Genomic DNA, 27,652 nt, shown 5'->3' on the forward strand with positions numbered 1-27,652 from the left:
TGCAGAAGGATGTCATGACTTGTTGTCTTCAAATCAGTTTCTTTCAGTCAATACGTCTCGCGAAATGACCCATCAGGTTTGATTGTGTTACAAACAAACCAGTTGATTGCAGTGAAACCAAACATGACTGGAAAAGTCACGTTCTGTGTGGGTTATTTACCTGGAATGTGTTGTCGAAAATGGAATGAGACGGAATTCACGACACAAGCGGTTCACACAATGTTTCGTGTTAGGCTATAAAAACGGATTTTATCAAACAAAAGATCATTCATTGTGTAACAATGAGCATTGGAATTGCAAACAGACGAAGATCGTCAAAGGTAAACAATTTATTTTAATGCAGTTTGTGATTATGTTACGCCTGTGCTGGTTGAAATAGTTGTTTTTTATGGGGCTTTATACTCAGAAAATCACATCGTATTATTTCGCAGTAAATCCTTTTTTCAAATCTGACAACGCAGTTGGATTAGCAAGATTCTAGGCTTTAGATACATGTGAGACACTTGTATTTTCATGAATGTTTAATATGACTATTTATGTAGCGATCACCTTATGTTGTGGAATTTCAGCCCGCTACCGGGTTCCGTGCACAGAGAGGTTAAGGAATAATTTGTACCAATTACAATGCTCTGAGTTTTAGAGACGTTCAGGACCAGTTTATTACTGGCCACCTATTCCAAAACAGACTGCAACTCTTTGTTAAGGGTTTCATTGGCTTCATTGGTTGTGGTTGCTGATGCGTATATGGCTGAATCATCAGAATACATGGACACACATGTTTGTTTAATGCCCGTGGCAGGTCATTGGTAAAAATAGAAAGGAGTAGAGGGCCTAGAGCTGCCTTGCGGTACACCACACTTTACATGTTTGACATTAGAGAAGCTTCCATTAAAACCTCTTTGGGATAGGGGGCAGCATTTTCACTTTTGGATAAATAGCGTGCCCAATTTAAACTTCCTGCTACTCATGCCAAGAACATAAGATATGCATATTATTAGTAGATTTGGATAGAAAACACTGACGTTTCTAAAACTGTTTGAATCATGTCTGTGAGTAGAACAGAATTTATGTTGCAGGCAAAACCCAGAGGACTAGCCATTCAGAATTATTTATTTTTGAGGTTGCTGTCTGTTCAATGGGTTCTCATGGAGAAACGATATTTCTTAGGCACTTGTTTGCAGTTCCTACCGCTTCCACTGGATGTCATCAGTCTTTGGAATTTGGTTGAGGTTATTGTGCAATAAAGAAGTACGGCCATCCTGGAAAAGGGTAACGCTGTTGAGAGTTGGCCAAGACTTGAAAAGTAGCGTTAGTTTCCTCTCGTCCTCTATTGAAACAGATAGACCAGTCTTCAATTTGATCGATTATTAACGTTTAAAAATACCTAAAGTTGATTTACAAAAGTATTTTGAAATGTTTTGGCAAAGTTTACAGGTAACTTTTGAGATATTTTGTAGTGACTTTGCGCAAATTGGAAGCTGTTTTTTTCTGGATCAAACGTGCCAAATAAATGGATATTTTGGATATATATGGACGGAATTAATCGAACAAAAGGACCATTTGTGATGTTTATGGGACATATTGGAGTGCCAACCAAAGAAGCTCGTCAAAGGTAAGGCATGTTTTATATTTTATTTCTGCGTTTTGTGTAGCGCCTGCAGGGTTGAAATATGCTACTCTCTTTGTTTACTGCTGTGCTATCATCACATATTAGCTACCTATACTTTCCCCGAAAAGCCTTTTTGAAATCTGACATGTTGGCTGGATTCACAATGAGTGTAGCTTTAATTTGCTATCTTGCATGTGTGATTTAATGAAAGTTTGAATTTTATAGCATTTTATTTTAATCTGGCGCATTTTCCCTGGCAATTGGCCAAGTGGGACATTTGAATCCCCCTATCCCAGAGAGGTTAAAGAAAACCCTTTGAGTTCTATTAAGTTCTAGACCTCAGCTGAATCTGGTAATGAATGGTGTGGCTGTTGAACAAGTTGAGCAGACTAAATTACTTGGTGTTACCTTAGATTGTAAACTGTCATGGTCAAAACATATACATTCAATGGTTGTAAAGATGGGGAAAGGTCTGGCTGTAATAAAGAGATGCTGTGTTTTTTTGACACCACAGTCCAAAAAAAGCAAGTTCTGCAGGCTCTAGTTTTGTCTAATCTTGATTATTGTACAGTAGTGTGGTCCAGTGTGGCAAGGAAAGACCTAGTTAAGCTGCAGCTGGCCCAGAACAGAGCGGCACGTTTTGCTCTTAATGTCATCAGAGGGCTGATATAAATACTATGCGTGCCAGTCTCTCTTGGTTAATAGTTGAGGGGAGACTGACTGAATCACTTATTATTTTATAAGAAACATACATTTTTTGAAAATCCCAAATTGTTTGCCGAGTCAACTTACACACAGCTCTGACACACATACTTATCCCACCAGACAAACCACCAGGGGTCTTTTCATATCCAAAACAAATTCAAGAAAGTGTACAGTATTATATAGACCCCTTATTGCATGGAACTTTCTTCCATCTTATATTGCTCAAATAAACAGCAAACCTGGTTTCAAAAAACAGATAAAGCAACACCTCAAGGCACAATGCCTCTCCACTATTTGACCTAGATAGTTTGTGTGATATGTAGGCTACGTGGTTCTTTTTCAAACATTTATGTAGTTTTGTCCTTGAGCTGTTCTTGTCTATTGATGTTCTGTATTATGTTTCATGTTTTGTGTGGAACCCAGAAGGAGTAGCTGCTGCTTTTGGAACGGCTAATGGGGATCCTAATAAAGTACTAATTACCAAATTAATAGGTAAATTACTTTGTAAAATAGGGCAGCCTTGGATTATCTGTTGGCAACTTCATGTTGTACATTCATTCCAGACTCAAGTGGAAATATTTCCACTGCCATAGAACAATTAGCTAAGGGGCGCTTTAATGGAAGGAGAGGCTGGTGATGGTAGTGTCGGGTTCACCTAGGGGTCATGAAAAGGGTTGTACCAAAATGTTCAATGTATTAGATTAATTAATTATGCTTATGTTTTATTAATAGAAGGGGAGGGGTTATAAGACACCTACCTCCTTACATTTATAGGGTCCTAAACTACAGATTAACAATATATACAGTCTTTATATAGTTTTAGAATTGTTCCACAGTTGTTTGCTCTTTCTCTCTCTCTCTCTCTTATAAAGAAGACCCTTCTTAGAGATGTGTGATTGAGACAGAACTCTGCAAGGGAGTGTGGGAGATAAGAGACTACTCAAACATTCCACAATAAATCAACTTTGGGGAGGGGACATTTATTGTCTAGCTTTTAGATAAACACTGACACTCTATGTTTGTATAGCTATGGATGCAGGGTTTTGGTCTCAGGAGTAAAAAGGTAATGACATAGTCAGTGACATCACTAAGACGGGACTTCGGTTTAATAAAACAAACTTGAGATCTTTTGTTTGATGCGGAACTTACTCAGAAACATGCGTGCTATGTTCCTGTTTGTCAACTTCTGTCTGCAATTGCATTAATAAAGGTTTTTGAACGATTTAATTAAAGATATTGTCATAATGCCAATTTCACCAATTAACCAATGATTGACAAGGAAGGACGTAAGGAACAAATCCTAACATTAGCTGGCCTTTTACCTGGATGACTTCCCTGTTTGGTGCTTGGGGAGCAACAGTTTTCCATTGGATCATCTATGTAGTAAACCTTCTTGTTGTACTACTTAGATCGAGTGTTAGATCGAGTTCAAGTCCAGGCTCTGGCTGGTGGCTGGGCCACTCAAGGACATTCAGAGACTTGTCCCGAAGCCACTCCTGCGTTGTCTTGGCAGAGTGCTTAGGGTCTTTGACCTGTTGGAAGGTGAACCTTCGCCCCCGTGTCTGAGGTCAGCAACCGTCTAACACAAAAATCAAATCAAAAATCAAATCAAATTTTATTTGTCACATACACATGGTTAGCAGATGTTAATGCGAGTGTAGCGAAATGCTTGTGCTTCTAGTTCCGACAATGCAGTAATAACAAGTAATCTAACTAACAATTCCAAAACTACTGTCTTGTACACAGTGTAAGGGGATAAAGAATATGTACATAAGGATATATGAATGAGTGATGGTATAGAGCAGCATAGGCAAGATACAGTAGATGGTATCGGGTACAGTATGTACAAATGAGATGAGTATGTAAACAAAGTGGCATAGTATAGTATAAAGTGGCTAGTGATACATGCATTACATAAGGATACCGTCGATGATATAGAGTACAGTATATACGTATGCGTATGAGATGAATAATGTAGGGTAAGTAACATTTATATAAGGTAGCATTGTTTAAAGTGGCTAGTGATATATTTACATCATTTCCCATCAATTCCCATTATTAAAGTGGCTGGAGTTGAGTCAGTGTCAGTGTGTTGGCAGCAGCCACTCAGTGTTAGTGGTGGCTGTTTAACAGTCTGATGGCCTTGAGATAGAAGCTGTTTTTCAGTCTCTCGGTCCCAGCTTTGATGCACCTGTACTGACCTCGCCTTCTGGATGATAGCGGGGTGAACAGGCAGTGGCTCGGGTGGTTGATGTCCTTGATGATCTTTATGGCCTTCCTGTGACATCGGGTGGTGTAGGTGTCCTGGAGGGCAGGTAGTTTGCCCCCGGTGATGCGTTGTGCAGACCTCACTACCCTCTGGAGAGCCTTACGGTTGAGGGCGGTGCAGTTGCCATACCAGGCGGTGATACAGCCCGCCAGGATGCTCTCGATTGTGCATCTGTAGAAGTTTGTGAGTGCTTTTGGTGACAAGCCGAATTTCTTCAGCCTCCTGAGGTTGAAGAGGCGCTGCTGCGCCTTCTTCACGATGCTGTCTGTGTGAGTGGACCAATTCAGTTTGTCTGTGATGTGTATGCCGAGGAACTTAAAACTTGCTACCCTCTCCACACCACCCATACCGTGAAGCATGGTGGTGGCAGAATCATGCTATGGGGATGCTTTTCAGTGGCAGAGACTGGGAGACTGGTAAGGATAGAGGGAACAATGAATGGAGCCAAATGCAAGAATATCCTTGATGAGAACTTCGGAGCGCAACTTCGACCTTAGACTGGGTCGAAGATTTACATTCCAACAGGACAATGACCCCGAGCATACAGCCAATGCAACCCTGGCATGGCTTTAGAACAAGAATGTGAAAGTCCTTGATTGGCCCAGCCAAAGCCCAGACTTGAATACCACGGAAAATCTGTACAAAGAATTGAAGATTGCTGTTCACTGCCACTCACCATCTAACATAACAGAGCTTGAGAAAAACTGCAAAGAAGAATCTGAGAAAATCTCCAAAGCTGTTACCCAAGACGACTCAAATCTGTAATCGTTGCCTAAAGTGCTTCTACAAAGTATTGACTCAGGGGTGTGAATACTTATGTAAATTGTATCACAGAATACTTTCTGTATTATCCCAGGCATTTTCTTTTCTCTGACATATTTTAGTCTTACGGCTCACTTTTGAGACATGCTACTATTTGAAACACACTATGGCGGTTATGAATGTCAAGTTTTTTGAAGACTATTCCTCTGTTTCCCTCCTTGTAGTGGAATAGTTATGGTAATCCCTGACCAAGTTAAAATAGTTACATAGGTACTTTGGGACCATACTGTGGACAATCTTATTTACAAGACACAATTTAGTCTGAGAGACTCTCTCCTCCACTTTGAGCCATCTGAGGCTTTCGAAATGGGTATAGTCAAGAGGAGTAGGTGCTGGAAGTTTAAGAATATTCCTGAATATTTTTTTCTGAAATGTCTTCAGTTTGTTTTTATCTTGGGGGCACTACTGTACCAGGAAGAGCATGCCTAATCAAAGAGGCACTGAGCAAGAGCCCCTGCCAATGCCAACATTGCCGGCTTATCCAGAAATGTGGATGTTCTGGCCAGGAACCTGATTTCATGGTTCACTTTATAATTTTTTTTGTCAGATAGTTGCCTAGCACACATCCAAGATAATTAACTGAGTCACCTACTACCACCTTAAAGCCAGACTGTCTTCAGTCTGAAAAAAAAGAAGTTTTGACACAACCAATACTTTTCACACTACAACCATATTTGCAAGAATCCCAATGCATTTCAATGGCCATAGACTTGAATGGAGAAAATTCAGGTTGCTACCAGTCTTTAACCTTTAATGCTACAAACACCAAACCAACTCTAGAATGTGCAGACTGATTCAACTTAGGTTGCTTTTTGATACTACTTATACTTTTCACACTGTAACCATATTTGCATAAATGCCAATGCATTTGAATGGTTATAGGTTATCATAGAAAAAACAATTCAACTGTTTAAGCTACAAACAAAAACCACCTTTATGGATATGTTACACTCCTCAGACAGAGGCGTGGTCAGCAGATAATAAACCTGAATTAACATGGTAAAATGATGAGACAGAGAAATGGTAGTAGTGTTCAGTAGTAGGCATTCTCCAAGATTCATTAAAATATTGTTGTCTTTTGTAAAAAAAACATTTTTTTGTTGTCAATCAATTATCCATTACAACTCTGTTGTAGTATTAAATCTTCACATTTCATATTCCAGCTCAAAGAAATAAAAGGTCTCAGGTTAAAAAACTATAACCATACACCTGCTGTACACATTCACATTATATATATATATATATATATATATATATATATATATACTGTATAACACAAAAGTGAGTACACCCCTCACATCTTTGTAAACATTTGAGTATATCTTTTCATGTGACAACACTGAAGAAATGACACTTTGCTACAATGTAAAGTATTGAGTGTACAGCTTGAGTGTACGCTGTATAACAGTGTAAATTTGCTGTCCCCTCAAAATAACTCAACACACAGCCATTAATGTCTAAACAGCTGGCAACAAAAGTGAGTACACCCCTAAGTGAAAATGTCCAAATTGGGCCCAATTAGCCATTTTCCCTCCCCGGTGTCATGTGACTCGTTAGTGTTACAAGGTCTCAGGTGTGAATGGGAAGCAGGTGTGTTAAAGTTGGTGCCATCGCTCTCACACTTCCTCATACTGACTGGTCACTGGAAGTTCAACATGGCACCTCATGGCAAAGAACTCTCTGAGGATCTGAAAAAAAGAATTGTTGCTCTACATAAAGATGGCCTGGGCTATAAGAAGATTGCCAAGACCCTGAAACTGAGCTGCAGCCCGGTGGCCAAGACCATACAGCGGTTTAACTGGACAGGTTCCACTCAGAACAGGCCTCGCCATGGTCGACCAAAGAAGTTGAGTGCACGTGCTCAGCGTCATATCCAGAGGTTGTCTTTGGGAAATAGACGTATGAGTGCTGCCAGCATTGCTGCAGAGGTTGAAGGGGTGGGGTGTGAGCCTGTCAGTGCTCAGACCATACATGCTCAGACCATCTGCATGGCTATCGTCCCAGAAGGAAGCCTCTTCTAAATATGATACACAAGAAAGCCCGGAAACAGTTGAACAGCTGAAGACAAGCAGACTAAGGACAGGGATTACTGGAACCATTTCCTGTGGTCTGATGAGACCAAGATAAACTTATTTGATTCTGATCGTGTCAAGCGTGTGTGGCGGCAACCAGGTGAGGAGTACAAAGACAAGTGTGTCTTGCCTACAGTCAAGCATGGTGGTGGGAGTGTCATGGTCTGAGGCTGCATGAGTGCTACCGGCACTGGGGAGCTACAGTTCATTGAGGGAACCATGAATGCCAACATGTACTGTGACATAGTGAAGCAGAACATGATCCCCTCCCTTCGGAGACTGGGCCACAGGGCAGTATTCCAACATGATAACAACCCCAAACACACCTCCAAGATGACCACTGCCTTGCTAAAGAAGCTGAGGGTAAAAAGGTGATGGACTGGCCAAGCATGTCTCCAGACCTAAACCCTATCCGTGATGTCGTCATGGTGGAGTGGAAGAGGACTCCTGTGAAGCTCTGGTGAACTCCATGCCCAAGAGAGTTAAGGCAGTGCTGGAAAATGATGGGGGCCACACAAAATATTGACACTTTGGGCCCAATTTGGACATTTTCACTTAGGGGTGTACTCACTTTTGTTGCCAGCGGTTTAGACATTAATGGCTGTGTGTTGAGTTATTTTAAAATTTACACTGTTATACAAGCTGTACACTCACTACTTTATATTGTAGCAAAGTGTAATTTCTTCAGTGTTGTCACATGAAAAGATTTACTCAAATATTTACAAAAATGTGAGGGGTGTACTCACTTTTGTGATATACTGTGCAAAAGTGCAATATGTGATTTACTGATATACTGTGTATATATATATATTTCTAAAGGTATACATTTTTTTCACCTTTATTTAACCAGGTAGGCCAGTTGAGAACAAGTTCTCATTTACAACTGGGACCTGGTCAAGATAAAGCAAAGCAGTGTGGCAAAAAACAACAACACAGAGTTACACGTGGGATAAACAAACGTACAGTCAATAACACAATAGAAAAATCTATATACAATGTGTGCAAATGGAGTAAGGAGGTAAGGCAATAAATAGGCCATAGTAATTACAATTCAGCAAATTAACACTGGATTGATAGATGTGCAGATGATGATGTGCAAGTAGAAATACGGGTGTGCAAAAGAGAAAAAATAAATTAAATAAAAACAATATGGGGATGAGGTAGGTAATATGATGGGCTATTTAAAGATGAGCTGTGTACAGCTGCAGCGATCGGTAAACTGCTTAGATAGCTGACACTTTAAGTTAGTGAGGGAGATATAAGTCTCCAACTTCAGCAATTTTTGCAATTCGTCCAATCATTGGCAACAGAGAACTGGAAGGAAAGGCGGCCAAAGGAGGTGTTGGCTTTGGGGATGACCTGTGGGATATACCTGCTGGAGTGCGTGCTACGGATGGGTGTTGCTATGGTGACCAGTGAGCTGAGATAAGCTGGAGATTTACCTAGCAAAGACTTATAGCTGACCTGGAGCCAGTGGGTTTGGCGACGAATATGTAGCGAGGGCCAGCAGACGAGAGCATACAGGTCGCAGTGGTGGGTGGTATATGGGGCTTTGGTGACAAAACGGATAGCACTGTGATAGACTGCATCCAGTTTGCTGAGTAGAGTGTTGGAGGCTATTTTGTAAATGACATCGCCAAAGTCGAGGATTGGTAGGATAGTCAGTTGTACGAGGGCATGTTTACTGGAGGCCTGTGCTAAACAAACATTATAAATCACTAACATTTAAGCTAACATTGACTGAAACCAACTAGCCTGGAGCTAGCCGCTTAGCCAAGCTAAATTTTGTTAGCATCAAGCTGGCTAACTGTTAAATGCTATTGTCGTACAAACATTTTCACTTCAACACATTTTATTGTGACATCACGTTTTTAAATATATTAACTGAACTAAACTGAACCTTTGTTTATAGACAATAAAACAAAGAGGAACTAAAACTTTGTACAAGAAGTATAAAAAGTTCTGACACTATCTTAATCCCTTCTCTTACATGTAAACCATTAGCAAATTAGCCAACCTCCATTACTTACAATGGGGGAAATACCAACCAGTTTGTCACTCCGTTAAAACTCAAATCAATTGCCTTCAAACATCAACTCATGGACTATGTAGTTAACCATGTTACCTCAATATTTTGAGAGTCATATTGCACATTTGCACATTACATACCTGAATTAACAGGGTAAAATGATGACACAGAGAAACATTAGTAGTGTAGGAATTCTCCTAGATTGAAGAAGAAACCTCCAAGACCTGATGATCTCACTTACTCTCTCCACTGACGTCACAGCTCCACCTAGCCGCAATAATCATATACATTACTTTAAATGTAAATACCTAGGAGGCCTAGAAAAGGATACAAGGGACGGCCCCGTAAAATAACCAACAAAATAAAACATCAAAATTATGACCATACATATTTGTGTGTGTCACAAATACATTTGCATTAACCAGCATATCCCAAACTCGGTTCTCGGACCCCAAGGGGTGCATGTTTAGTTTTTTTGCCGTACACAACAGATTCAATTGAGCAAAGCTTGATGAATAGTTGATGACTTGAATTGGCTGTGTAGTGCTAGGGCAAATAACTAAACGTGCACCCCTTGGGGCCCCGAGGACCGAGTTTGGGAAACCCTTGCATAAACGCTCCAGGCTACAATGGGAAGTATTTGGATTTGGCACGGCTCTTGAAGCTACAAACACCAAACCAAGGTTGACATATGCAGACTGACTCAATGCATATTTCATTTCAAAAGATTGTTGATACTATCTGTTCTTCTTGAACTATAATCGTTTAAAATGCGCTGTTTGTGTTTGAAGATGGAGAGAGAAAAGGCATACAATGATAATTTGCTCAACGGAACAGAAGGAAATGTGTTACATATAGATTTTTTTCATTTATCTGAAGTTACCTCACCCTTCAGTCAAAGGTATTGCAGCCTCGGGTACAGTTCACATCTAGCCTGGGCCCAGATCTGTTTTAGGCTGTGTGGTTGACAATGACCACAGAAGTTGGGTGAGACAGCACGAACAGATCTGAGACCAGGCTAGTTCACATCAGGCTCATCACATGATTATTAATGTACCTAATTACCTATTCACTGAAATACTACTCCCCATGTTCTGTGTGTGGTTGTGAAAAGGGCATACTCTGAGAAAAGGGCTTCGTTGGAATGTGACAAAGTCTTTGGAAATAATAACTTAATTAAATTCTGCATTACAAATGGACTACCAAGGCCTCCCACAACATAATCACTCAAATTAAATTAAAATACATTTTAGTGGTTATAGATAGACCACAAAGTGCAGCTGTTAGTAGGTTTTAAGCATATGGATAAATTCTGTATCTATCTCTATGGTTACACAGTAGTTTCTGGTGTTGTGTTTGTACAAGCCAGTGGAGCACATAACAGGATGTGGTCTAAGGCTGAAAGCGGATCTGATCTCTCTTTTAACCTTCCTGTGTTCAACCACTCACTTCCTGCCTCTGGAGTCTGCATTGTCTGTCAGCTGAGTGGTTTTGCATTGGTTTAACTCTTACCACACATGAACTGTAAAATAAAGAATTGGATTTGTCAGTCTGTATAAAACAAAATGGGAACTTGTTGCTATGACCTGGTGATATAACTGATATGTTATTTTTTTCTAGCTGCTTTTCTAAGAGTTGGTGTTTATTAGCAGAATCACTAGGTCCAGTTAGGTTCATCCACTCTATGGATTAATTAAACCCCTATGCATCTATCTTTTACCTTTGAAGGTACGGTATGTTCATAGGTGGGTTGAGTGTTCCTTTACAGACTTCAATTCACCATGGTTGTACAGTACGATAGATTATTGGAGCATTTTTGTTATTGCAGAGCATTTTAACTTGTAATGCAGCCAAACCACGTGTACTGTAGCTAACCTGCACACTAGCTGTCACACCTTGAAACTGTCTTACATGAAAGTACACGCCCCTCCAACTGCAAATTACTAATGGGATCTCTCTGAGATCCGACTTCTCCCACATGCTGAAATCTAGCGTCACAGCTTTTCTGGCACCTAAATGCAACAAAACATCATTTATAAACACAATCTATTAATATGGTTTTTGAACACTATTATTTGTTTACGGGCATGATAACTGTACTTTTAGTTTATGGTAGACACAGCTTGTTCGCACATTTTCCAATTTTACCACTAGTTATGAACGCAACATGAGTTTCTACATCCCCCTCTCTTGTTAAATAAAAGTGCCACCACTGAAATACGCCTGTTACTTCCTGCCTCGTTGGGTGTTTGTCTGTCTTTTTCGAAACCATCATAGAGCATTTTCATTTAATGCAAGATATTGGTGAGTTGTATTTAATGTTTAAAATCTATTGATCATAAATCATAACATTTCCCTTCTTTAGCATTTTTTTGTGGTTCTGTTAGAATTGCTTTCCATCTTTCTGGCATTCTCTCATGTCCTCTTTCCACTATCTGCATGTCCATCCTTCAGCCAGTGGTGTAAGAATACTTGAAAGAACTAGTTACGCAGTTCTTTGGGGTATCTGTATGTACTTAACTATTTATATTGTTGACAACTTTAACTTTTACTCCACTACATTCCTAAGCAAAATATGTACGTTTTACTCCCATATGTTTTCCTTGACACCTAAAAGTAGTCAGGTGTTAGAATACGAATGCTCACTCAAGACAACAATATGGTATGATTAATGTACTGTATCAAAGTAACACGTTGCCATTCTTACTGGGTTTTTAAATTATGTCTGAGTTGGAGTGTGTCCCTGTCTGTTAAATGTTTTTTTTTTATATATAATTCCGTCTAGTTTGCTTAAATTAAGGAATTTTATATATTTTACATTTTTATATGTTTCAGCATTTACTTTTTACTTTCAAGTATGACAATTGAATACTTTGTCCACCACTTAAGTATATTTTAAAACAGATACTTTTAGACTTTTACTCAAGTAGTATTTTACTGGGTGACTCACTTTTACTTCATTTTCTATTAAGATACTTTTACTTCACATTCCTCCCAATCTCTGTCTCCACATTTCCTCCTCCTCACTGGTTTATAAGGACCTGTTTCCCAACCCAGAGTACCACTGCACACCTGCCTGTCTACCAGCCCAGATCAGCCCACAGTACCACTGCTGTTCACCTGCTTGTCTATCTGTCCACGATGAAGCTCATCTTGACTCTCTCTCTCATCTGCATTCACTTCTGCTCAGGTAACACCACTGACCTCTCACAATTAGAGGTGTCTACCAAGATAAATGGTTTCTTAACTGCATCACTCCCAAATGCCTGTGTAAATATTCATCATAGCTAAATGGCCTTTACAGTACATTTGTTTAAATGTTCTTGTTTTTCAGTTGAGATGCTGCAGTGTTTCAACTGCACTGATGCAGCATGTACAAACTCTTCTTTAGTTACCTGTCCAGCCTCAAATGAAAGATGTCTCACTGCAACCAGAACCATACAAGGTGTGTTTAGAGTTTGTTGTCCACTACATGCTAACGCTTCAAGACAAATTAAATGATGCTGTTAGCTTCCTCATGAAGGATGCTTTTGAACACTCCTGTAAGATTACAGTGTAATTGACTCATTGCTCTATGATACTATTTCATCAGATTATATTCTAAATTGATCTATTCTTCTCTGGTTTTGGATCTGTTACTGGTGAAGGTCCCGATAATACCACCGTGGTACTCAAAATGTGTTCACCATCCTCCATCTGTGTAACTCCTCTTAACACTGAAGTCACAGTGTCAGGGAACTTGGGCATCATAAGGGCTGCCTCTAACCAGCTCTGCTGTAACACCAATGGGTGCAACAAGGAAACTCTGTCTGGTAAGAGACTTGTGTCCTTTACTTAAATTAAATGTGGTTTTCAACAATGTATTTGATGTCCTGATTTCAATTGTCATAGTTTGAAGAAATATATGATCCGAGTGTGTTTCTTACATATCTGGACAGCATCCATGCCCATCTTCAGAAAATGTCTGAAACCCTACCTCTTTAGAGTATCTTAACTAAATCCCATAGCGCCCCCCCCCCCCCCCCCCCCTCCAAGTGATCATGCTGTTTGTATGTGGCTAATATGAAAGTGAACTGTGTTTGCGTATGATCAGGGTATGATCATTCTGCCGATTCTGTTGAAAAAAAAATCTTCAACGGAAGCAAACTAAATTCAGATACCTGAATTTGTCCAATAGAAACTCTTGTTTACAAATGTTGGACTAATGATTTCACCCTAGATCAGCTAGATGCAGGCAAGGGTGTGCAAGGCAGTATTGAATGTGTCACTGTCTGTCACCTTGATTACTCAAATGTTTCTCTCGACCTGTGGACCTACGTTGTAAACTTTCATTTATTGGCTAGGTTGTAACAACCTCATGATGGATACAGGGAAAATGCAAGTGTCATATAGTAGCCTAAACCTATTGATGTTACATTGAGCTGGTAGAATGGAATATGAATGACCGTCATCCAAAATGCTGTAATAGAAATAAGGCCACGCTCATAAAAAGATTATTGTCCTCCCTAATCTTAAACGGACCGACCACCACTGAATGGAACCCAGATCTATATGTGACCACTTGGTTACTGCGACACCATTCTCCCAAGGACACACAAACCAGAGTGGCCACCGCAAAGCCCAAGAGCCTGACCCTCTCTGGAAGTTGCTGTAGCCCTGCTTGGGATATTTAGCCTACATTGACTATTGGTTGAGACACAGGTCCCAGTCTACCATGGTATGGGGGATTGAAAATGGGAATTAGGCCAAGTTGGAGGTAATAATGCATTTTGATGATATTTTATTAAGATGCCTAAATACACCACGCTAAAAGATTGATTGTATGGCTGTTTTAAAATGAATTTCCTGCTATTCTTCTTAGTAATTATTTATGTTCACTACTTGGTCAAATGATTTGATGACAAAATCTATGCAAATAAATTATATTAATTGATAGTTCACCTCTCGGTCTTCTTTTATTCTGTAATAGGGTATATTGTAACAATGTGTCCAAGCTGATCAAATCAAAGTTTATTTTTTTGTCCTTGTAGAACCTACGCCTTATAGACCTACTCATCACGTATTATTATTATTACAAGATTACCACTTCTCACAATGGTGCTTGTTAAGTAAAGTTAGATCAAAGCTGAATCACTGTCTCGCAAGATCATATATTGATTACTCTGAACAAAAATATATACGCAACATGTCAAGTGCTGGTCCCACGTTTCATGATTTCTCTAAAATGTTGTGAGCAAATTTGTTTACATCCCTGTTAATGAGCATTTCTTCTTTACCAAGATAATCCATTAACCTGACAGGTGTGGCATATCAAGAAGCTGATTAAACAGCATGATCATTACACGGGTGCACCTTGTGCTGGGGACATTAAAAGGCCACTCTAAAATGTTTTGTCACACAACACAATGCCACAAATGTCTTCAGTTTTGAGGGAGCGTGCAATTGGCATGCTGACTGCAGGAATTTCTGCCAGAGCTGTTGCCAAAGAATTCAATGTTCATTTCCCTAACGTTTTAGAGAATTTGTCAGTACGTCCAACCGGTCTCATAACCGCAGACCATGTGTAACCAAGCCAGCCCAGGACCTCCACATCCTGTTTCTTCACCTGTGGGATTGTCTGAGACCAGCCACCCAAACAGCTGATGAAACTGTGTTTGTACAACTAAATCATTTCTGTACAAACTGTCAGAAACCGTCTCAGGAAAGCCTATCTGCATGCTCGTTGTCCTCTCCAGGGTCTTGACCTGACTGCAGTTTGGCGTCGTAAGCAACTTCAGTGGGCAAAGGCTCACCTTCGATGGCCACTGGCATGCTGGAGAAGTGTGCTGTTCACGGATGAATCGCGGTTTCAACTGTACTGAGCAGATGGCATACAGCGTGTATGGCATTGTGTGGCAAGCGGTTTGCTGATGTCAATGTTGTGGACAGAGTGCCCCACGGTGGCAGTGGGGTTATGGTATGGGCAGGCATAAGCTACGGGCAACGAACACCATTGCATTTTATCGATGGCAATTTGAATGCACAGAGATACCGTGACGAGATCCATAGACCCACTGTAGTGACATTCATCCGCCACCATCACCTCATGTTTCAGCATGATAATGCACGGCCCAATGCAGCAAGGATCTGTACATGATTCCTGGAAACTAAAAATGTCCCAGTTCTTCCATGGCCTGCATACTCAACAAACATGTCACCATTGAGCATGTTTGGGATACTCTGGATCGACGCGTACGACAGCATGTTCCAGTTCCCGCCAATATCCAGCAACTTCACACAGCCATTGAATAGGAGTGGGACAACATTCCACTGGCAACAATCAGCAGCCTGATCAACTCTATGCGAATGAGATGAGGCAAATGCGCTGCATGCGCTGAATGGGGCAAATGGTGGTCACACCAGATACTGAGTGGTTTTCGAATCCAATCCCCTATTATTGACAAAGCAACAGTGGTAAATAATGCATTGTTATTTTGGAGTGACTTTTTTTACAAATAATAATTGAATATGTTTCTAAACTCTTCTACATTAACTACCATGATTACAGATAATCCTGAATGAATCCCGAGTGGTGCAGCGGTCTAAGGCACTGCATCTCAGTGCTAGAGGCATCACTACAGACCCTGGTTTGGTCCCTGGCTGTATCACAACCGGCCGTGATCAGAAGTCCCTAGGGCGGCGCACAATTGACCCAGCGTCGTACGGGTTAGGGGATGGTTTGGCCGGAGTAGGCCGTCATTGTAAAATAAGAATTTGTTCTTAACTGACTTGCCTAGTGAAATAAAGGTCAAATAAATTAAAAGATCTTGCCGCCAAGACATTCTAAACTCTCCATTACCAATAACAGGGGGGTATGATATTTCACCCTCTAACTTTCTCACTCAGCATTATTCAAGGTTCATTCAGCATTAGCCGTAATCATGGTAGCATCGACATGAATGTAGAAGTGTTCAGAAACATATTCTATTCTTATTTACAATAAAAGTGACACCAAAATGACACAATACATTACAATAATCTGAAACACAAACAAAAAGAACTGCAAAGGCATTCAGTCACAAGCTTGATGTTGTCATTGTATGCTAGGTATACGGGACCAAATACTACACTTTTGACTACTTTATTTACAGTGGGGCAAAAAAGTATTTAGTCAGCCACCAATTGTGCAAGTTCTCCCACTTAAAAAGATGAGAGAGACCTGTAATTTCCATCATAGGCACACTTCAACTATGACAGACAAAATGAGTAGAAGAAAATCCAGAAAATCACATTGTAGGATTTTTAATGAATTTATTTGCAAATTATGGTGGAAAATAAGTATTTGATCATCTACAAACAAGTAACATTTCTGGCTCTCACAGACCTGTAACTTCTTCTTTAAGAGGCTCCTCTGTCCTCCACTCGTTACCTGTATTAATGGCACCTGTTTGAACTTGTTATCAGTATAAAAGACACCTGTCCCAGAACCACACGGGGAGACCTAGTGAATGACCTGCAGAGAGCTGGGACCAAAGTAACAAAGTCTACCATCAGTAACACACTACACCGCCAGGGACTCAAATCCTGCAGTGCCAGACGTGTCCCCCTGCTTAAGCCAGTACATGTCCAGGCACGTCTGAAGTTTGCTAGAGAGCATTTGGATGATCCAGAAGAAGATTGGGAGAATGTCATATGGTCAGATGAAACCAAAATATAACTTTTTGGTAAAAACTCAAATCATCATGTTTGGAGGACAAAGAATGCTGAGTTGCATCCAAAGAACACCATACCTACTGTGAAGCATGGGGGTGGAAACATCATGCTTTGGGGCTGTTTTTCTGCAAAGAGACCAGGACGACTGATCCGTGTAAAGGAAAGAATGAATGGGGCCATGTATCGTGAGATTTTGAGTGAAAACCTCCTTCCATCAGCAAGGGCATTGAAGATGAAACGTGGTTGGGTCTTTCAGCATGACAATGATCCCAAACACACCGCCCGGGCAACGAATGAGTGGCTTCGTAAGAAGCATTTCAAGGTCCTGGAGTGGCCTAGCCAGTCTCCAGATCTCAACCCCATAGAAAATCTTTGGAGGGAGTTGAAAGTCTGTGTTGCCCAGCAACAGCCCCAAAACATCATTGCTCTAGAGGAGATCTGCATGGAGGAATGGGCCAAAATACCAGCAACAGTGTGTGAAAACCTTGTGAAGACTTACAGAAAACGTTTGACCTCTATCATTGCCAACAAAGGGTATATAACAAAGTATTGAGATAAACTTTTGTTATTGACCAAATACATATTTTCCACCATACTGTGCAATTAAATTCATTAAAAATCCTACAATGTAATTTTCTGGATTTTTTTCTATTCATTTTGTCTGTCATAGTTGAAGTGTACCTATGATGAAAATTACAGGCCTCTCTCATCTTTTTAAGTGGGAGAACTTGCACAATTGGTGGCTGACTAAATACTTTTTTGCCCCACTGTATATGAATTTTTAGGGGTGTCAATTTCACCCCTACCTTTTTGAGAAAGAACCTATTACTTGTTAAACAGTCTCTTTCGCTGAGCAGTTTTATTAGTATAAAATCATATGTCCCTAGTTTTATTGCATACAAAATATTTATTTAAATGATTTATTTCATTCAGTCATTATTACTTATCTGTATCAAGGGTGTCAACAATGTCAGACCCCACTGTACTGTGTCATTGGCTCAATTCCGCTATCTGAACCAGGACAATATGCTTCCTGAATGTGTTTCCATTGCATTACCAATGAAAATAGTTATTTTTAGATCCTGGAGCTAGCTATGTCCACTGAATGTACTGTAGAATGCATATCCACTGATATACATTTCCGTTCTCTTCCTACAGCCCCGAGTTCACTGGCTAACGGAAGACAATGTACCTCTTACAGCAGCTTCCAAGGCGTTGTGCATAACAGCACTGTGGCCTGCCTGGGGGTGGAGGACCAGTGCTTGAGCTTCAGCGGCAATGGTGACTTGTTTTGTTGTTCATGATACAAAAACTCATCACATTTGTGCAACTATAGATCAGGTGTTCCCCCCCAAAAAATGTAAAATGCTATGTGAGATAGCCTATATCAATCAAATGTACACTGCTAAAAAAAATAAAGGGAACACAAAAATAACACATCTTAGATCTGAATGAATGAAATATTCTTATTAAATACTTTTTACATAGTTGAATGTGCTGACAACAAAATCACACAAAAATTAACAATGGAAATCAAATTTATCCACCCATGGAGGTCTGGATTTGGAGTCACACTCAAAATTAAAGTGGAAAACCACACTACAGGCTGATCCAACTTTGATGTAATGTCCTTAAAACAAGTCAAAATGAGGCTCAGTAGTGTGTGTGGCCTCCACGTGCCTGTATGACCTCCCTACAACACCTGGGCATGCTCCTGATGAGGTGGCGGATGGTCTCCTGAGGGATCTCCTCCCAGACCTGGACTAAAGCATCCGCCAACTCCTGGACAGTCTGTGGTGCAACGTGGCGTTGGTGGATGGAGCGAGACATGATGTCCCAGATGTGCTCAATTGGATTCAGGTCTGGGGAACAGGCGGGCAAGTCCATAGCATCAATGCCTTCCTCTTGCAGGAACTGCTGACAAACTCCAGCCACATGAGGTCTAGCATTGTCTTGCATTAGGAGGAACCCAGGGCCAACCACACCAGCATATAGTCTCACAAGGGGTCTGAGGATCTCATCTCGGTACCTAATGGCAGTCAGGCTACCTCTGGCGAGCACATGGAGGGCTGTGCGGCCCCCCAAAGACTGACCCACCGCCAAACCGGTCATGCTGGAGGATGTTGCAGGCAGCAGAACGTTCTCCACGGCGTCTCCAGACTGTCACGTCTGTCACGTGCTCAGTGTGAACCTGCTTTCATCTGTGAAGAGCACGGGGTGCCAGTGGCGAATTTGCCAATCTTGGTGTTCTCTGGCAAATGCCAAACGTCCTGCACGGTGTTGGGCTGTAAGCACAACCCCCACCTGTGGACGTTGGGCCCTCATACCACCCTCATGGAGTCTGTTTCTGACCGTTTGAGCAGACACATGCACATTTGTGGCCTGCTGGAGGTCATTTTGCAGGGCTCTGGCAGTGCTCCTCCTGCTCCTCCTTGCACAAAGGCGGAGGTAGCGGTCCTGCTGCTGGGTTGTTGCCCTCCTATGGCCTCCTCCACATCTCCTTATGTACTGGCCTGTCTCCAGGTAGCGCCTCCATGCTCTGGAGACTACGCTGACAGACACAGCAAACCTTCTTGCCACATCTCGCATTGATGTGCCATCCTGGATGAGCTGTACTACCTGAGCCACTTGTGTGGGTTGTAGACTCCGTCTCATGCTACCACTAGCGTGAAAGCACCGCCAGCATTCAAAAGTGACCAAAACATCAGCCAGGAAGCATAGGAACTGAGAAGTGGTCTGTGGTCCCCACCTGCAGAACCACTCCTTTATTGGGGGTGTCTTGCTAAATGCCTATAATTTCCACCTGTTGTCTATTCTATTTGCACAACAGCATGTGAAATGTATTGTCAATCAGTGTTGCTTTCTAATTGGACAGTTTGATTTCACAGAAGTGTGATTGACTTGGAGTTACATTGGGAATTTTAAGTGTTCCCTTTATTTTTTTGAGCAGTGTATTTATAAAGCCCTTTTTACGTCAGCCGATGTCACAACGTGCTGTACAGAAACCCAGCCTAATACCCCGAACAGCAAGCAATGCAGATGTAGAAGCATGGTGGTTAGGAAAAACTCCCTAGAAAGGCAGGAACCTAGGAAGAAACCTAGAGAGGAACAAGGCTCTGAGGGGTGGCCAGTCCTTTTCTGGCTGTGCCGGGTGGAGATTATAACAGTACATGGCCAAGATGTTCAAACATTCATAGATGACCAGCAGGGTCAAATAATAATAATCACAGTGGTTGTAGAGGGTGGAACAGGTCAGCACCTCAGTAGTAAATGTCAGTTGGCTTTTCATAGCTGATCATTCAGAGTTAGAGACAGCAGGTGTGGTAGAGAGAGAAAGTCGAAAAGAGCAGGTCCGGGACAAGGTAGCACATCCGGTGAACAGGTCAGTGTTCCATTGCCGCAGGCAGAACAGTTGAAACTGGTGCAGCAGCATGACCAGGTGGACTGTGGACAGCAAGGAGTCATCAGGCCAGGTCGTCCTGAGGCATGGTCCTCCGAGAGAAGAGAGAGTGAGAATTAGAGGTAGCATACTTAAATTCACACAGGACACCAGATAAGAAAATAGAAATACACCAGATTTAACAGACTGACCCTAGCCCCCCAACACAAACTATTGCAGCATAAATACTGGAGGTTGAGACAGGAGGCATCGGGAGACACTGTGGCCCCGTCCGACTATACCCCTGGACAGGGCCAACCAGGCAGGATATAACCCCACCCACTTTGCCAAATTACAGCCCCCACCCCACTAGAGGGATATCTTCAACCACCAACTTACCATCCTGAAACAAGGCCGAGTATACAGTAGCCCATGAAGATCTCCCCCACGGCACGAACCCGAGGGGAGCGCCAACCCGGACAGGAAGATCACGTCAGACTCAACCCTCTCAAGTGACGCACCCCTCCTAGGGACGGCATGGAAGAGCACCAGTAAGCCAGTGTAATAGGGTTAGAGGCAGAGAATCCCAGTGGAGAGAGGGGAACCGGCCAGGCAGAGAAAGCAAGGGTGTTTTGACGCTCCAGTGCCTTTCCGTTCACATTCACACACCTGGGCCAGACTACACTCAATCATAGGACCTACTGGAGAGAGGAGCCTTCAATAAAGACTTAAAGGTCGAGACCGAGTCTGCGTCTCTCACATGGATAGGGAGACCATAACATAAAAATTGAGCTCTATAGGAGAAAGCCCTGCCTCCAGCTCTTTGCTTAGAAATTGTAGGGACAATAAGGAGGCCTGCGTCTTGTGACTGTAGCATACATGTAGGTATGTACGGCAGGACCAAAACGGAAAGATAGATGGGAGCAAGCCCATGTAATGCTTTGTAGGCTAGCAATAGAACCTTGAAATCAGCCTTAGCCTTAACAGGAAGCCAGTGTAGAGAGGCTAGCGCTGAAGTAATATGATCACATTTTTTGGTTCTAGTCAAGATTCTAGCAGCCGTGTTTAGCACTAACTGAAGTTTATTTAGTGCTTTATCCGGGTAGCCGGATAGTAGAGCTTTGCAGTAGTCTAATTTAGAAGTGACATAGATTCATTTTTCTGAATCATCAGGATCCAGAGTAACGCTGAGGTCCTTTACAGTTTTATTTGAGATGACTGTACAACCATCAAGATTAATTGTCAGATCCAACATAAGATCTCTTTGTTTCTTGGGACCTAGAACTAGCATCTCTGTTTTGTCTGAGTTTAAAAGTAAAACATTTGCCACCATCCACTTCTTTATGTCTGAAACACAGGCTTCCAGGGAGGGCAATTTTGGGGCTTCACCATGTATCATCGAAATGTACAGCTGTGTATCGTCCACATAGCAGAGAAATTTAAGATTATGTTTCTGAATGGCATCACCAAGAGGTAAAATATATAGGGAAAACAATAGAGGTCCTAAAACGGAACCTTGAGGAACACCAACATTTTCAGCTGATTTGTCAGAGGACAAACCATCCACAGAGACAAACTGATAACTTTCTGACATATAATATCTAAACCAGGCCAGAACGTGTCCGTGTAGACCAACTTGGGTTCCCAATCTCACCCAATCGATGGTATCAAAAGCAGCACTAAGGTCTAGGAGCACGAGGACAGATGCAGAACTTTGGCCTGATGCCATTAAAAGGTAATTTACCACCTTCAAGAGTGCAGTCTCAGTGCTATGATGGGGTCTAAAACCAGACTGAAGCGTTTCGTATACATTGTTAGTCTTCAGGAAGACAGTGAGTTGCTGGGAAACAGCTTTTTCTACAATTATAGAGGAATGGGATATTTGATATAGGCCAATGGTTTTTCATATTTTCTGGGAGATGGGCTTTTACTGCTGCCACTTTTAGTGAGTATGGTACACATCCGGTGGATAGGGAGCCGTTTATTATGTTCAACATAGGTTGGCCAAGCACAGGAAGCAGCTCTTTCAGTAGTTTAGTCGGAATAGGGTCCAGTATGTAGCTTGAAGGTTTTGACTATTTTCATGAATGTGTCAAGAGAAATACGATTTGAAAAGCTTGAGTGTCTCCCTTGATCCTAGGTCCTGGCAGTGTTGTGCAGACTCAGGACAACTGTGCTTTGGAGAAATAAATAGATTTCAAGTGGAGTCCGTAATTTGCTTTCTAATGATCATGATCTTTTCGTCAAAGAATTTATCACCGCTGAAGTGAAAGCCATCCTCTCTTGGGGAATGCCGCTTTTTAGCTAGCTTTGCGACAGTATAAAAAATAATTGTAGGATTGTTCTTATTCTCCTCAAATAAATTGGAAAAATAGGATGATCGATCAGCAGTGAGGGCTCTTCAATTCTGCACGGTACTGTCTTTTCAAGCTAATCGGAAGACTTCCAGTTTGGTGTATTTCCGTTCCAATTTTCTGGAAGCTTGCTTCAAGGCTCGGGTATTTTCTATATACCACAGAGCTAGTTTCTTATGATAAATGTTTGTAGGGGTGCGACTGCATCTAGAGTATTACACAAGGTTAAATGAACTTCCTCAGTTACAGTAGGTGGTTAATCGATTGTTGTACTCCTATGTCCTTGGGTAGATGGAGGGAGTCTGGAAGGGCATCTAAGAATCTTTTAATTGTCCGAGAAGTTATAGCACGGCTTTTGATGACCCTTGGTTGGGGTCTGAGCAGATCATAAATTGCGATTGCAAACATAATAAAATGGTGGTCCGATTGTCCAGGATTATGAGGAAAAACATTTAGATCCACAATATTTATTCCACGGGACAAAACTAGGTCCAGAGTATGACTGTGGCAGTGAATAGGTCCGGAGACATGTTGGACAAAACCCACTGAGTCGACGATGGCTCCAAATGCCTTTTGGAGTGGGTCTGTGGACTTTTCCATGTGAATATTAAAGTCACCAAAGATGTGGATATTATCTGCCATGACTACAAGGTCCAATAGGAATTCAGCAAACTCAGTGAGGAACACTGTATACGGCCCAGGAGGCCTGTAAACAATAGCTATAAAAAGTGATTGAATTGGCTGCATAGATTTCATGGCTAGAAGCTCAAAAGATGAAAACGCAGTCATTTTTTTATTTTTTTAATTGAAATTTGGTATCGTAAATGTTAGCAACACCTCCACCTTTGCAGGATGCGTGGGGGATATGGTCACTAGTGTAACCAGGAGGAGAGGCCTCATTTATCACAATCAATTCATCAGGCTTAAGCCATGTTTCAGTCAGGCCAGTCACATCAAAAATATGATCAGTGATTAGTTCATTGACTATAACTTCCTTGGAAGTGAAGGATCTAACATTAAGTATCCCTATTTTGAGATGTGAGATATCACAATCTCTTTCTATAATGACAGGAATGGAGGAGGTCTTTATTCCATTGAGATTGCTAAGGCGAACACCACCATGTTTAGTTTTGCCCAACCTAGATCGAGGCACAGACACAGTCTCAATGGGGATAGCTGAAATGACTAAACTGACTGTGCTAGTGGCAGACTCCACCCGATTAATTTAGTTTAATCTGAGGGAATTAGGAAAATGTTGTTTGTTGTTTTGAAGCTCATTCATCTTTGAGTTAGGCTTTTTAATGATAATATTATGAATAATAATACAAATTAAGTCTAGACCCGATTTCCCCAAATTGTATTATTATGTTTTATTATGAACCCTCAATTTATATTGTACATATTCTATTTGACAAAAAGTGATTAGATCAATTGATAGGAACAGAGTCAAACATTGTATAAGATTTACTTCCTAACCCAAATCCAATTTCTTTGACTCCTCAAATTTAGAAGGTCGAAGCTCAGCTTCTGAATGTCATGGCGACAAACCAAAGATATTCCCATATGCATCAGAGTCGTGTCTTCACTCATAATTATTCATGATTCATTCATGTATTAACCATATTCATGGTAGCCTCCACATTAATGTAGAAGTGTTTAGAAACATATTCTATTATTACTTCTTTTTTTTTAAGTTACTCCAAAATGACACAATACATTATTTACCATTCATTTCTATTAGGCACAAAATCATTTGAAACACAATCAAAACAAACAGTAAATGCATCCAACAAGTTTGTAGAGTAACAAGCTTGATGTAATCATTGTGTGCTAGGAATATGGGGCCAAATACTAAACTTTTGACAACTGTAATACACATATTTTCTAAAACAGTTCACCCGATATGGATGAAAATATCATCAAATTAAAGCCAACAGTTTGCGCTTTAACCTCAAGTCATTGTATAATTTCAAAGTACTGGAGTACAGAGCCAAAACAGCAAATGTGTCACTGTCCCAATACTGTTGGAGCTCATGGTATTATTGTTGATTCAAAATAATTAGATTTTAGTTGTTCTATGAGAGAAAGATGTTCGGAAAATTAAATATGTTGTTCTCTTTGACAGTACTTGGCTCAATCAATTATATGGTGAACATCCAGGGCTGTACATCTACCAACGTGTGCAACTATATTGATCAACTGCTGCCCTCAAGTTACATCAACTTTGTGCAATTCACCTGTAACACAGCCCCTTTACCTGTAACTGTAACCAAAGCCCATAACACAGCCTGGTCCATTAGACTGAGCCTAGTCCCTCTGCTGCTGGGCCTCACTATCAGCAAACTCATCTGATATAAACAGAGATGAACATATCGGGACTCATCTGACAACATAATGCATTGATTAGAACACAACAGAATGTACAATGATTTTTATGTATTGTGAAATACGTACTATAATTGAAAATCTGTTGTTTATATGGAATTTGCCAGATGATGCCCTGTGACATTATATATGCTTGCTTGAGGAAATACTTTCTTATATATTATTCTGTATATTTGATAAAGTGGGATTGCTTGTAAGTTTAAAACAAATAATCTGTCAATGCCAATAAAGTTTCTATCACTTTACCAAAATGGAAATAAAGTGTTATCTTATTGTGAACGTAAACCAATCACACAATATTTTTTATTTTATTAGGAATTAATGCTTATTTGATTTTTTAACAGATAGGGATAATAGCTAATTAACACTCTTAAATCCAAATAATAACAGAGTGTATGGGAGAACCTAATCATACAGAATGCTACCGTCCAAACAGAAAATAAACTTAGACAGTCTTTTTTATTTGACTTAGTGGATTCAGTTTCTCTCTACACTTCTTCTACAGAGGAGAGGAAAACCTGCCGGGGAACAGGATGTGTCTATAAAGGAGAGGAAGGTGTGGTCTGCCGTGAAGCGTTCCACTTGGATCATACAGAATGGCACCATGCCAGCAGTGGCAGCCGCTGCCTTATTCCCCTCCATGTTTACCTCCACAAAGGCCTTATGTGTCACGTGTATAATTGATTGATTGGAGACAGGCGCAGGAATACGTAATAGGGGGTTTAAAATCGTGCAACATTTCAACGTCCTGCTACTCATGGCAGGAATATAGTATATGCATATTATTAGTATGTGTGGATAGAAAACACTCTGAAGTCTCTAAAACTGGTTAAATCATGTCTGTGGCTTTAACAGAACGTGTTTAGGAGTAAAAATCCAGAGGAAAACCACAAAAAAAAATCCGCCAGTCTATGTATTGTCTACGGCGAAAATAGATAGAGACCCGTTTACAATGCCTACAGCTTCCACACAATGTCGCCAGTACTGGCATTTTATTAGCAGTTTATCCTTGGTGTGATGACGAATAGGCACTTCCTGTCTTGGGGTCCACCGAAGGAAGTTATGAAAGGGAAAATATGGACGATGATTTCAAGACTTGCTGCTATCGAATACAGATCGCCCCGTGATCAATTTTATCGATTATTAACGTTTATTAATACCTAAAGTTGGTTTACAAAAGTAGTTTGAAGTGATTTGTAAAAGTTTATAGGCAACTTTTAGTAATTTTATACAATGACGTTGCGTTTTGGAAAGGCGCTTTTTCCTGGATCAGACGGGCTTCATAAATCAACATTTTGGGTATACTTTGACGGATTTAATCGGGAAAAAGACCCAATTGAGATGTTTATGGGACATATAGGAGTGCCAACAAACAATACACAGCACGAGAGCCGTAAACATTACACAGCACAAGACCCGTAAACAATACACAGCACGAGACCCGTAAACAATACACAGCACGAGACCCGTAAACAATACACAGCACGAGACCCGTAAACAATACACAGCACGAGACCTGTAAACAATGCACAGCACGAGACCCGTAAACAATGCACGGGACGAGACAAGTAAACAATGCACGGCACGAGACCTGTAAACAATGCACGGCACGAGACCCGTAAACAATGCACGGCACGAGACCCATAAAAAATACACGGGACGAGACCTGTAAACAATGCACGGGACGAGACATGTAAACAATGCACAGCACGAGACCTGGAAACAATGCACGGCACGAGACCTGTAAACAATGCACGGCACGAGACCCGTAAACAATGCACGGCACGAGGCCCGTAAACAATACACAGCACGAGACCCGTAAACAATACACAGCACGAGACCTGTAAACAATGCACAGCACGAGACCCGTAAACAATGCACGGGACGAGACAAGTAAACAATGCACGGCACGAGACCTGTAAACAATGCACGGCACGAGACCCGTAAACAATGCACGGCACGAGACCCATAAAAAATGCACGGGACGAGACCTGTAAACAATGCACGGGACGAGACATGTAAACAATGCACGGCACGAGACCTGTAAACAATGCACGGCACGAGACCCGTAAACAATGCACGGCACGAGACCCATAAAAAATACACGGGACGAGACCTGTAAACAATGCACGGGACGAGACATGTAAACAATGCACAGCACGAGACCTGGAAACAATGCACGGCACGAGACCTGTAAACAATGCACGGCACGAGACCCGTAAACAATGCACGGCACGAGGCCCGTAAACAATACACAGCACGAGACCCGTAAACCACACACAGCACGAGACCTGTAAACAATGCACAGCACGAGACCCGTAAACAATGCACGGGAC

The 27,652-nt window shown here is 41.3% G+C and overlaps 1 protein-coding gene across 4 annotated transcripts; it reads left to right on the plus strand.

The window, feature by feature from the left end:
• Positions 1–11,701: 11,701 nt before the first annotated feature.
• On the plus strand, positions 11,702–25,577 carry LOC139368964 (phospholipase A2 inhibitor gamma subunit B-like). 4 transcript variants are annotated; one of them, XM_071108610.1, is made up of 6 exons: positions 11,702–11,810; positions 12,564–12,696; positions 12,841–12,951; positions 13,154–13,318; positions 18,357–18,479; positions 25,057–25,577. In XM_071108610.1, the coding sequence occupies exons 2-6, from the start codon at positions 12,648–12,650 to the stop codon at positions 25,281–25,283; spliced, it is 675 nt and encodes a 224-aa protein (XP_070964711.1). In that variant the 5' UTR covers positions 11,702–11,810; positions 12,564–12,647; the 3' UTR covers positions 25,284–25,577. The 4 variants fall into 4 exon arrangements, with proteins under 4 accessions (XP_070964711.1, XP_070964634.1, XP_070964729.1 ...); XM_071108533.1 differs by having other exon boundaries at positions 11,705–11,810; positions 12,545–12,696; XM_071108628.1 differs by having other exon boundaries at positions 11,725–11,810; positions 12,545–12,696; positions 12,898–12,951.
• Positions 25,578–27,652: the final 2,075 nt, after the last annotated feature.

Source organism: Oncorhynchus clarkii, chromosome 1 (assembly GCF_045791955.1).
Source record: "Oncorhynchus clarkii lewisi isolate Uvic-CL-2024 chromosome 1, UVic_Ocla_1.0, whole genome shotgun sequence".
Taxonomy (NCBI): Eukaryota; Metazoa; Chordata; class Actinopteri; order Salmoniformes; family Salmonidae; genus Oncorhynchus; species Oncorhynchus clarkii.